The sequence below is a fragment of the Anabrus simplex genome, chromosome 2 (assembly GCF_040414725.1).
Source record: "Anabrus simplex isolate iqAnaSimp1 chromosome 2, ASM4041472v1, whole genome shotgun sequence".
NCBI lineage: Eukaryota > Metazoa > Arthropoda > Insecta > Orthoptera > Tettigoniidae > Anabrus > Anabrus simplex.
The window spans coordinates 1,087,958,090-1,087,971,392 of NC_090266.1; the positions used below are offsets into that span (position 1 = coordinate 1,087,958,090).

Here is a 13,303-nt window from a genome sequence, read left to right on the forward strand (position 1 = left end):
AGTGGAAATTTATGGGTAACTTGTTGAGGTGTATGGTGCAAGTGTCATGTCTCTGAACTAGGTTTGGCATTGGTGGCACTGAGTTCGATAAAATAGGATAGATTTGCAAGATAATGAACCATATGGCCTACCAAGCACGTCCTTCAGAGATGACAGTGTGTGCCGTATTGAAGGACTGATCTAGGATGATTGCTGCATTTGACTTAGCGATATTGCTAATGAGCTCGACATCTTGGCAAGCAGCTGGACTACATAGACGTGTTCACATTGGATGCCAAGACACCTCACGAAGATCAGGAAACCACTCAGATGGGGTTCTCTTTCATGAACATGATGTGGTTTAATGAGGAAAGAGCCGTTTCTGCACTGTATCATTGCAGGAGATGAAACATGGGTACATTGAGTGGCACCAGAGATGAATGAGAATCCATGTCAGAGAAACACCCCCCCATCCCCACTTCGCAAGAAAGTCCGAACAGCTCCAGTTATGGCAACGTTATTTTGGGCCCATAGGGCGTGCTTCTGGTTGATTTTCTCATTGGAGGAGCAACAGTGAATGTTGCCAGTTACTATGACACACTGGTGCGTTTGCAAATAGCAAGTCATTAAAGAGGACCTGGACTTCTTTCAACAGGCATCATGTTGCTGCACGACAACGCCAGACCACATGCAGGCAACATCGTGCGTGAATTGTTACGGCACTTCCGGTGGGAGGTACAGCACCAACCTCGCACCCAATGATTTCCATCTCTTTGGACCGTGTAAGATGCACCTGGGTGATAATTTCTTCTATGCTAGCATTGATGCCTTGGTGTACAATTGGTACAAAAGTTTGGACAAGTATAGTGACTATGTTTAATAGAAATGCATATCAGTGCCCTACTACTGTGCATCCTTATGTCTGCCTGGAAAATAAAATTTCTCTGTGTGGGCTCTTGTTAACCTTGTTTGTTGCAGCTACCTTTTACTCATGTTAATGCATGTTTCTTTTTTTTTTTTTTTTTTGTTAGGTTCATCCTCTTCCAGAACTATAGGATACCAAGAGAGAACTTGTTGAACAGAATAAGCAATGTCACTCCAGAAGGAGAATATGAGACATTCTTCACAAATCCTCAGCAGCTGTTAGGTTTGTCACCTTCCAGATAATTTTGATGTACCTTTTGTTGATGAATTATTATGAAAGCAGTTTAATAGTCTTATATCAATGCTATGCACACATGTAGTCAGTGGTTGTGGGCAAATACAATAACTGCATGGTAGCCTACTTGTAACAGGAAAGTCGAAGTAATGTTTATCATACTGTAGAGTAATTTACATAAAATTTGTGCTGGAAATATACTTTCATTTAAAAGCATGGTGCAAGTACTTGCCGTAAAGATGAATGGTGGTCAATTAAAAGAAGCTGTGAGTAGAACAATATAAAACCTTGCTTTCTGTTCCAAGTTTAGTTCAGAAAGGTGGTACAGTTTCTAACCTAAAAAGTACTCTACCCATCAGTGTCTTACTAGTGAATGATTCTCTTTTCCCTTTAAAGCAATCACTGTCACCTAAGGCACCCAAGTTCTCTGAACCTGGGCATGAAGAAAAAAATGCTCAAAGCTGAGGAGTTTAGGAATTTTGTGCTGTTTATGGCTGTGTTTGTGACTAGTTTCATTTGCTCTTCCTCTGCGTTCTATGGTAGACAGTCTTGCTGTATAATAGTGTAAGCTTACAAGACTTATAATGAATGATACAATATCTTTACATGGTAATAATAGTCAAAATATCTATAGTTTTATATTGAACAGAACTTGGACTGCCAGGCTGAATGGTTCATATGACAGACTCTTTCGAACACTTTGAGGTACATCTTCCTCTTCCTCCTCATCATCACACGGGTTCCTATCACTTATAATATCTATTGTTATAGAAATCGGTATGTTGGAATACATGTCTTTTATGTTACTTATATGTTACTTTGTGTTACTTTCCTCTAATTCAAAATCCTTGGTTCTGTTGCAAAATTCAATTATGTTGTTGAGTACTGCTGTTGAAGTAAACTTAAAATGCTTCTTTAAAAAAAAAAAAGCTGTATAAATTTTGCCATCATATAGGTTGGACTATTTCTGAAATTTTTCTATTGAACTTACAGATATGCTATGTGATCAAAAGTATCCGGACATCCACAAAAACATACGTTTGCCATCTTAGGTGCATTGTGCTGCCACCTACTGCCAGGTATTCCATATCAGCTACCTCAGTAATCATTAGACATCGTGAGAGAGCAGAATGGGGTGCCCCGCGGAACTAACGAACTTCAAACAATTGAAGAGTGGAAAAACGTTGTGTGGAGTGACGAATCACGGTACACAATGTGGCGATGCGATGGCAGGGTGTGGGTATGGCGAATGCCCGGTGAACGTCATCTGCCTTCGTGTGTAGTGCCAACAGTAAAATTCGGAGGTGGTGGTGTTATGTCACTTGTGTCAGAAGTCTGTACACAAGATTTTCACACTCCTATACATCCCTAGGTCCACTGTTTCTGATGTGATAGTGAAGTGGAAACGTGAAGGAGCACGTACAGCACGAAAGCGTACAGGCCGACCTCGTATGTTGACTGACAGAGACCACCAACATTTGAAGAGGGTCGTCAAGTGTAATAGGCAGGTATCTATCCAGACCATCACACAGGAATTCCAAACTGCATCAGGATCCACTCTGAGTACTATTACAGTTCGGCAGGAGATGAGAAAACTTGGATTTCATGGTCGAGCAAGTCACACATCACGCAGGTCAATGTAAAACGACGCCTCTCTTGGTGTAAGGAGCGTAAACATTGGACGATTGAAGAGTGAAAAAATGTTGTGTGGAGTGACGAATCACGGTACACAATGTGGCGACGCGATGGCAGGGTGTGGGTATGGCGAATGCCCGGTGAACGTCATCTGCCATCGTGTGTAGTGCCAACAGTAAAATTCGGAGGCGGTGGTGTTATGGTGTGGTTGTGCTTTTCATGGATGGGGCATGCACCCCTTGTTTTGCGTGGCACTATCACAGCACAGGCCTACATTGATGTTTTAAGCACCTTCTTGCTTCCCACTGTTGAAGAACACTTTGGGGATGGCGATTGCATCTTTCAACACGATCGAGCACCTGTTCATAATGCACAGCCTGTGGCGGAGTGGTTACACGACAAGAACATCCCTGTAATGGACTGGCCTGCACAGAGTCCTGACCTGAATCCTATAGAGCTCCTTTGGGATGTTTTGGAACGTCGACTTTGTGCCAGGCCTCGCCGACCGACATCGCTACATCTGCTCAGTGCAGCACTCCGTGAAGAATGGGCTGCCATTCCCCAAGCAACCTTCCAGCACCTGATTGAACATATGCCTGCAAGAGTGGAATCTGTCATCAATGCTAAGGGTGGGCCAACACCAGATTGAATTCCAGCATTACCGATGGAGGATGCTACCAACTTGTACATCATGTTCACCCAGGTGTCCGGATACTTTTGATCACATAGTGTATGTTTATTTTATGAACTATGAATAGTGTAGTTTTAGTATTCTTTTATGACATTTATGATATACAGTATAACCTTAATGATAAGCTATAAATTTCATTTTTGTTCCGTATTGAAGTGCAATTATAAGAACTTAATATATTGTATTGAAAAGGTGGACCCTCTTGTCAGTTAATTTCTCATGCAGTAAAACCTTGTTAAGACGTTTCTACAGGAGACAACAAAAAAGAACGTGTTGAGCAAGAATATACGAATAAAAACTATCCAACAGGGATATAGAAACACTAAATACGACCTTTTCCGATATAAGGGCACTTTTCATCGTGTATCTGTGGGTGCAGTGTAAACTGTATCTACCATATCTAAAGATGAGAGGAAAGTATTATTAAAAGGTGTGAAAAACACGAGAACAAATATGAAAACCTTTTCTGCTGGGACTCATAAAATAACAAGTGCACTGAAAGTTGTGAAAAACACCAAACTACAAATATGAAAACATGTGCAAGGGGACCAATAAAAATATCAAAGTATTTTTGTAGATCACACTCTAAAACAAATGTTAGTAGAAACCTTTTATTTCAGAGCAGGGGGCTATTAAATATTATTCTCTGGTCACATCCTTTGGCAATGAATTGGAGGTTACACTTGACCATGTGCGACTGGCAGGAGTGACTTTAGCGCCCTTTTGAATCGAACAAAACTTTGACCAACTTAAGTGATTGAGTCAAAACCCGAAGGTGCGAGTTCAACATTTGCGACCTCTGCATGCTTCAAGATGCGGACGCCCAGTCCGCTTTCTGACAGATTTAAATTTTATCTTCATTAGTAAGGAATTTCTCGACTTTGAAGGGCTGATGTCATTTCTCCTTTCTTTCCTCCTTTCTCCACTTCCCGAAGTATTCTACATTTTTCTTTTAAAGAAAACGGCTTTTGCTTCTTTTGGTCCATATTGGCGAAAGAGTTAACTGGCACACTAATACACACGTTGCTTCACGAACTAAAGATAAACAATGAACGCGTCATGAGACATGAATGAACGGAATGCAGTACTCAGTATACAGACGTGAAATCATAATGTTCATTGGTTGATTGTAAATGTGGCGTTCCTACCCAGCCAATAGCATTACTTCTTACGTGTTGGTTACATTGAAATCGATATCCAGCTCGACCAATCACGTACATGTATGGAAAATGACTGCCTGGATGGTATCGTGTAAATGGGAATACTGTAATTCAATCTGCGCACCCCAATATTTGAAGATATTTTTATGAATAGAAAATTGGCTTTAATTTGTGTTTTATATATAAGAAATTAATCCTACATAATGACGTTCAGTACTGGTATCCAAAACTGAATAAGATAATCTTCACCTGCTGTTGGGTAGACTAACCGCTTGTCAGAAATGTAATGTGTTTGCTTACCAATCCTCAGGGTAGTTTCGCCTGTGTTGTTTAGTGTGTGCCGTCTGGTGTTAGCTGTATAGAGACATGTTGTGCAAAATAGACGGAGATTAAAACAGGATTAATTTCAATTATATTTTGAAGGAAAAAGATGTTAAATATAAGCAAAAGGACTACATTTTAATTTGTTATACCGAAAGTTCGAAATTCATTACAATGAAATATTTTAACACGCATTACCGTAAATAGGGAAAAGGGAGGGGGCCTAAAAATAATTTTGCTATTCTGAACATTTCGTTAAACTGGTGTTTGTAGGATGCTAAATGGTTTATTTTGTCACCTATTCAATACATATAAATTTTACATTTAGGAATTTATTATTAATTCCGCTTGAGACATGTTTCGCCCTTCATTGAGGGCATCATCAGTCGAATTACCTCCTCAAGGCAAAAATCAGGTACCTGATTAGTATTTAACATGCACAAATTAATACACATTACAATGGGAAAATTAAGTACGAGAAACTCTTGTACAGTGATGATGGTTAAACAATATAAGTTTAAAGAATAAGAAGTCGGCACCAATGCTTAAAATTACTGGGTAATTATAGCAGAGTTCAGCAGTGGTGAAGAATAATTGACGCACTCATAGGAAATGATAAAGTTTATGAAATTATTTACAGTATAACAGTCAGGGGGAAAGGGTATAGAGCTCGGCGTCAATGTTTGTAACAAAAATTACTGTCAGTGGTTGGTAACTATACAGTAAATATACATATTTACAAGAGAGCAGCGTGGTGAGCAAGGATATATAAAAAAAAGTCTAGTACCAAGTGCGTCCCGTTGTTTTAATCGTTGGAAGATGATTGTAGCATTGACATATCAGAAATATGCAGAGTGGTTTAATCTTAGTTTATAATCACAGGGGGCAGGGAAAATATTCCATAGCCAAATGAGGTTCTATAGGCATCAAACAGAAAGTTGTCTGGTTGAAGCACCGGGTTCGGTACGGTGAACTTGTCAGCGTGGACAGAGACTCAATGGGTGTCATTGAGTAAACGGTGCATTTGAATGCCAACAATGATGGCAGTTATTTGTAGGTAATTGTATTACTGGGAATATGTTGCGGGTTGAATCCTTCGCTTTTTCTTAGTTGACTTCTTGTAGCTTGGAATGATGTGTGAAAACATCGGTGTGAGATGCCAGTGAGACTTAAATTGATATTATTTCGTGAATGAAAGTATGAAGGACCTCAGGACGAAGTTACTGTTTTTTGTTGCTGGTCTAGTGAAATAGAATGGAGTTGCTTATGCTATGAACTGCAGTGGAGAGATTAGAATGTATATGGTAACTATAGAGTCAGAGCGATATAGCTGGGACTTGGCACCTCTTCATTTTGTCATTTTTTCATTTTTATCACTTGCAAAACTGGTGTTTGTTGTTATGGCATTTTACTGTAGTAAGGTAATTTACATTTAACAGCAACATATCAACCTTGAGATATTTTCATCTCATAGATATGGACTCTGGTATTTTCTGAATGAGTCTTCTCATAACATTTTGTTAAAACAGACAAATAGTCATTAATTTGATCTGTGACATTTTAAGACATGGTAAATGCTATTCTCTTTTATTTTAAATTGCACTTCAAAATCCACTTGCATCATTTCGGACCCACTACAAATACATTCTTCTTTCTTTCTTTCTTTCTTTCTTTCTTCTTCTTCTTCTTCTTCTTCTTCCGCCGCCGCCGCCGCCACCACCACCACCACCACCACCACCACCACCACCACCACCACCACCACTTTTCCCACGTCTGTGGGGTTATGGGTGTCACACATGGTGGATTTGACCCCATTTTACGGCCAAATGCCTTTCCCGACACCAACCCTATGTGGAGGGATATAATCACTATTGCGTGATTCTATAGTGGTTGGGTGTGTTGTGTGAATATGAAGAGGGGAGTACTGGAGATACTCATTTGAAGAAAAGGAAATTGTATATTCAACCTAGCTATGTGGCTCACACTACTTTTAAGGCCTTATTCGTTGTCTTGCATATGTGAATAAGGGAGGGACATATATGCACCCTAGTGGTACTTCCGTGCAGTTAGTCAGCATTAAACACAAATGAGACGTGTCAGCCTATGACTATATTCGGTGTACTCGCATGCTTTGTTCATAATGTGAATTTTTCAAATACATATAATATATCCATGTACTTCATCTGCCCAGCTCAAATTGAAAATACTATATATTGATTAACAACTGAGAAAATCTATTTTTAAAGAAAGACAGACCAGAGGAAAAATAGGCTGGAGAAAACATTTGGCCTACAAAAAAGATGGATATTTCTCTATATATGTAAAGCAGCGATTTGTATTATAGTAAGACATTCCTTTTTAAATACAGTGGAACCTTGATATCTCGAATCACCTCAGGAGGTACATTTTATTTCTAGTTATAGAAATTTCTAGATATAGAGAATACCGTTTCTGAGTACGTATAGCACATAATTTAATCGTATGTTTCTACGAGCTTATATTAATGGTATTGAATACATGGACCCTTCTCTACCCTTTGGTAGTACTTACACCGGATATAATATTAACAGTATTTAAAAATACACAAACAACCTCTATTTTACGGCATCACTTCAATTATAACCCTTATTATAGTAACTTTTTAGAAGACAGCATACAGTACATACAGTAGTGAAACAAGAAACATACCTCCGTTAACATCTTTGGAAAAAAATCTGTTAATCTTTCTTCCCTTCACGTTGAAACTTCTAATCAAAACAACGCAGCCGAGATTTGTAAATGGATCTTGTCATCCCTGACTTTGGAGGTTGCTTTCGTATGTGACGGGTAATAATTCACATCTGAGAAACAGCGAGATTTTGCCGATTTTCCGATCACTAGAATTTTAGTTTTTTTTGTTCTAGTCATATTAGCTCACAGCATCACTATAACCCTTTCCTTACTTGTTAACTGTTCCTCACAAACCACAGATGCTGTATTGCACAGATAATGTTGCACAAAATTCAAATTAGAGTATTTTTTGCTTCAAGGGAGGAAATGTTTGCTTTGAAAAATCAAGAAATTCGTGTAACCGAATTTCGGGTAATACAGAAAGAAATACACGTGAAGAATAGGACAGACGGCCGGGAAATTTAAGTTACTTAAGATACTGAAAATTTGAGTAATGGAGGTTCAAGATATCAAGGTTCGACTGTACAAACTATTTTATGTATTGAAAGTAGCAAAAGAATTTGGATTGAACTGAAAGATGAGAACGGATTGTACACTTCGTTATGCAAAAGATGATTGGCTGAAAATGCCCAGGTAGCAGTAAAAGCTTATGGCAGAAAAGGAGCCCATTGACAAACAGATTTCGTGGCTAGCTAATAAATGGAGATTTACTTACACTTTGCCAATAAATAGGTTATGTTTTAGAAGGAGTTTAAATTATGAAATTCGCTGCAAATTCCTTGAATGCTGCTTCTCGCTTTTGTAACATGTATTGGAAGAATGCGTGTTTAAAAGTAAGGTCCTGGTTAATATGGCAGATTTGTGAAAATTTCTTTTTCCAGGGCTGTTTAGAAAATAATTTACTGTAGTTTCAGCCCCTCTCACACTGATTTATGCTGCTGCATCAAATATAATGTAGACCACCTTAGCTGTACTTCTTAACTCCAGTGTTTTTCTGGTCTCTGATAGCAAATATTTAAACAGTTCTTTATTTCAAGTTTGAGAACATGTTCTTCAGTTCTAGCCCTAAGATTACCTATATATATTTTTTACAATTTACTTTACATTGCCCCAACACAGAAGGTCTTATGGTAAATATATAAAAGCATTCGCTGACTCACTCACTCATGTCACAGGCCTAAGACAGTAAGCAATTTTTGGGTATTTGGATCCTAATGGGGTGAAAACAGGGTTAGTCTACCTTTTAAAGAATACCCATATCTCGTGAGCCATTTAAGTTGGAGGGGTAAAATTTGGGATATAAATTTACCATTAAAAATAAACATACATTTGAGTGTCTTTCAAAATTCAGCCTTTAAAGGGGCAAAAGGGGGACTGTTTTTCACTAGAAGTATCGATCTCTCACAAGTTTTTTAATTGGAAAGGTGAAATGTGGCATATAAACTCAAAATGGAAAATTCACAAACACATGTTTGAGTATTTTTCAAAATTCAACCGTAATAGCAGTGGAACGTTAAGTTATTTTAAGTTGGGGAGGTAAAATTTGGCATATGAACTCTTGATTGAAAATAAATAAATCATTGTTGTTTCCAAAAATACAGTTATGTGACAATATTTAGGGAAGAAATACTGTCACGCAGCAAATGTTTCACTTAGAATGAAAATTCATTGATACTGTCCATGCAGTACTGAACCTTAGATGACAGAACCTTTCTGGTCAGAGTTCTAATCTGAAATATTATCACACAGCGGTTTTTCTAGTTGCAACAATGAAATACTTGTTCAAGTGTTTCTCAGATTTCAACTTTAATAGGAGTGAAAAGAAGAGGGTGGGTGAAGAATTTATTTTCTTAAAGGTATCCATATCTTGCAAGTCACTAAATTCGAAGACGAGACATTCAGCATATGAATTCCTTATTGAAAATATTTGTGTTTGGTCATTTTTTTTTTTAAATTCAGCCCCTATAGGGATGAAATAGTCAAGTTGGTTTCCAAAGGTTCCTGTATCTCAAGAGTCACTGAAGTTGGCAATATTAAATCATATAAGTTGATCTTGACATGGGGAAATATAGTAGGGTAATGTTGATCATTCCTTCTTCCTTGTGAAACGTGACCCTTCTTGCAAAAGTCTGATAAATGTGAAGCTGTTATGTGGCGTATGAACAAAAGGAGTATTATAGACTAGCTGATCAAGTGCTAATAATACTAATAATCTTGAGATTTTAAAGTTAACATTTTCACACACCAGTTATAAGCAGTCCTGTAAGGTAGATTTTCGTAAATCATACTTGTAGTAGAGTGGTTAAGGCATTCACTCTTAATTGAAAACTATTTGGTCCAAGTGAGATCACTTTACCTTCTGCAATCTTCCTATATAGTAAATACGTGCTAACATGTGTTTTGTTGGTGAATACAGCTTTTGAGAGGGACCACATCTATAGTGTTCGATGTATAGTAGCTCCATCATACAAAGGAAAAGGTGATAAACATAAAGTAGATAATTACAGGCCAGTCAGCTTGATATGTGTTGTATGTAAGTTCTGGGAAAACATTCTTTCTGACTATATTAGACATAAGTAAACTCTTTCAAGATTAAAATGATTGTGTCCACCTTTTCAATACAAATATATATTTTTAGTGGTTAAATTCTACATGAATGAAACACACCAGTTAGGGACATGTTTCGCTCTAGTTATGGGCATCTTCAGCCTATATTAATCCTAAGGTCATCGTCGCCATAAGACCTATCTGTGTCGGTGCGACGTAAAGCCCCTAGCAAAAAAAAAAAAAAAAAAAAAAAAAAATCCTAAGGTCAAGAATTAAAACTATAAACATTGGAACTTATAGTAAACTAACTTAATACTAAATACAATTTTCTTATGCTATTTACACAGTTTACAATATGTACAGTATGTACAATAAGTGCATTAACCTTGCCAGAATTTATGAACAATGAATTACATTTTTTACAATGACCAGACCTACAATTGCAGATTGGATTGATCACAGCTTGAATTGGGGCTTCTCAATAGTATTGACTAGAATTTATCACTGCGTGAGTTGGGGTTTCTTTAGCTGTTATAGTCGCCTGAGTCATAAGAATTTTTACAACACCGGAATCTTGGATAAAATCGTTAATATTCAACGTATAGTCCACATGTAGTTGGAAATGAAATCCATTCAAACGAAGACAACATTAGACATATTTTTGAAATTATTAACTGGTTTGATAGAAGGCAGTTCAGGTTTAGAAAAGGTTATTCCAATGAGACTTAACTGGTAGGGTTCCAGCAAGATATTTTAGACTCAGGTGGTCAGATGAACTACATTGCTATTAACCTATCTAAGACTTTTAATAGGGTAGATCATGGGAGACTACTGACAAAAATGAGTGCTATTGGACTAAGCAAAAGTGACAGTATGGGTGGCTGTATTTCTGGAAAACAGAACTCTGAGAAATACAGAATTATCTGATCCTTTAATGATTAAGAGGGGTTTTCTCAAAGCAGTATTATTGGACCTTTGTGTTTTCTTATATATAAATGATACAAGTAAAGAATTTGAATCACAGATCAGGCTTTTTGCAAATTATACTTTATAGAGTAATAAATAAGTCACAGGATTGTGAGTGGCTGCAAGAAGACATTGATAATGTTGTGAGATGGACAGCAGACAAGGGTATTTACATTCAAAATTGTTAGGTATGGGGATCCACCTATTCAATACAAGATATAGTGATGATTACACAAAGTCATCACATATTCAGTTTTTATTTATTTGGGACTGGTTTCGGCAATAGTGTATGCCATCATCAGCCTAGGAATTTTTTTTTTTTGCTAGGGGCTTTACGTCGCACCGACACAGATAGGTCTTATGGCGACGATGGGATAGGAAAGGCCTAGGAGTTGGAAGGAAGCGGCCGTGGCCTTAATTAAGGTACAGCCCCAGCATTTGCTTGGTGTGAAAATGGGAAACCACGGAAAACCATTTTCAGGGCTGCCGATAGTGGGATTCGAACCTACTATCTCCCGGATGCAAGCTCACAGCCGCGCGCCTCTACACGCACGGCCAACTCGCCCGGTGCCTAGGAATTAAGACAAAGACATTGGACATAGAGTACATTACATTTCTTCAAATTATTAACAATACCTTTTTAAATGTATGTGCTTAAACTGAATTATTTTACATATGTACAAGGATTTTTATCATTAAAATTGAATATGGAAAGGTGTACACCAAAATGTTGTATGGTTAAAATTACAGACGTGGAATGAGCTTTCATCACATTGTAAGAACAAAATGGGTCGTAGCTACTATGTAGTCATAATGATATATATGAAATTGAGTTTCTTACGTCAGTTATAACATTAGCAGTCATTATAGATAGGCTGATGGACTAGTTACAACAACCAGTTGTTTACTTGAATTTCCTTGTAGATGTTCAATAATTACTCAACTTAGATATACCGGTAACAATGTGTGAAGTTTAAATAAATGTCTTATATGGCTAAAATATAGTAAGGCTTCTGTGTAACAGGCTACATCCACAAGGGTTCAGTAAACAAAAAGAAACCGGGCGAGTTGGCCGTGCGCGTAGAGGCGCGCGGCTGTGAGCTTGCATCCGGGAGATAGTAGGTTCGAATCCCACTATCGGCAGCCCTGAAGATGGTTTTCCGTGGTTTCCCATTTTCACACCAGGCAAATGCTGGGGCTGTACCTGAATTAAGGCCATGGCCGCTTCCTTCCAACTCCTAGGCCTTTCCCATCCCATCGTCGCCATAAGACCTATCTGTGTCGGTGCGACGTAAAGCCCCTAGCAAAAAAAAAAAAAAAAAGTTCATTAAGTAGAATGGGTAAGTTCATTGTATGGCTAGGTCTTTTTGTGACCATAAATTGTGACTTAAAAATTGCAAGTTAGTATAAAAGAGCAGATGAGGTTTTGAAAGAGTAGTATTATCGAGTGAATCTTGTAAAAACTCTGGACGTATCTCAAACTAAAGACGGAACCTCGAGCGCCAAGTTGAACGTTGAAGAGTAAAATAGGATTTTTATACAAAATCCACACAATGTCAAGTCCAAATTGAATGCCTCAAAAATTTTAATTAGTACACATGTTTGAGGAACTTCTTTCACTTGAATAACAGGAGATACTTCCAGAGTTTTTGCAAGATCCACTCGATAATACTATGCTCTCAAAATCTCATCTGCTCTTTTATATTAACTTACAATTTTTAAGTCTCAGTTTACGGTCACGAAAAAACCAAGCCATACAATGAAATTACCCATTTTACTTAATGAAATTTTAGGGATATAACAACATGTGATACTGTGTCATATCATCAGATTTTAGTTATATACGAGATTTTTATACAAAATCCATACAATGTCGAGTCCAAATTGAATGCCTCAGAAATTTTAATTAGTACACATGTTTGAGGAACTTCTTTCACTTGAATAACAGGCTGTATCAATTAGTTCATCAGCATATCTATATTGATTACAAATGTTTAAAAATTGACATCAAGATGTTCAAATAGATAAACCAAACTTTACATATACCACAAGAACTGGAAAGTAGTTAACACATGTGGACTCGCAGACCAAGCTACACAGTGGACTTATTCTTTCTGTTTACTGAACCCTTGTGGATATAGCCTGTTACACAGAAGCCTTACTATATTTTAGCCT

The 13,303-nt window shown here is 37.6% G+C and overlaps 1 protein-coding gene across 1 annotated transcript in view; it reads left to right on the forward strand.

Annotated features, from left to right (window-relative positions):
* LOC136864712 (peroxisomal acyl-coenzyme A oxidase 3) overlaps nt 1-13,303 on the forward strand; it is a 297,560-nt gene that overhangs the window by 119,533 nt on the left and 164,724 nt on the right. Inside the window, exon 7 of the mRNA XM_067142046.2 lies at nt 1,011-1,126. Within this exon, the coding sequence (XP_066998147.2) occupies nt 1,011-1,126 (116 nt within the window). The remainder of the gene's footprint in view (nt 1-1,010; nt 1,127-13,303) is intronic.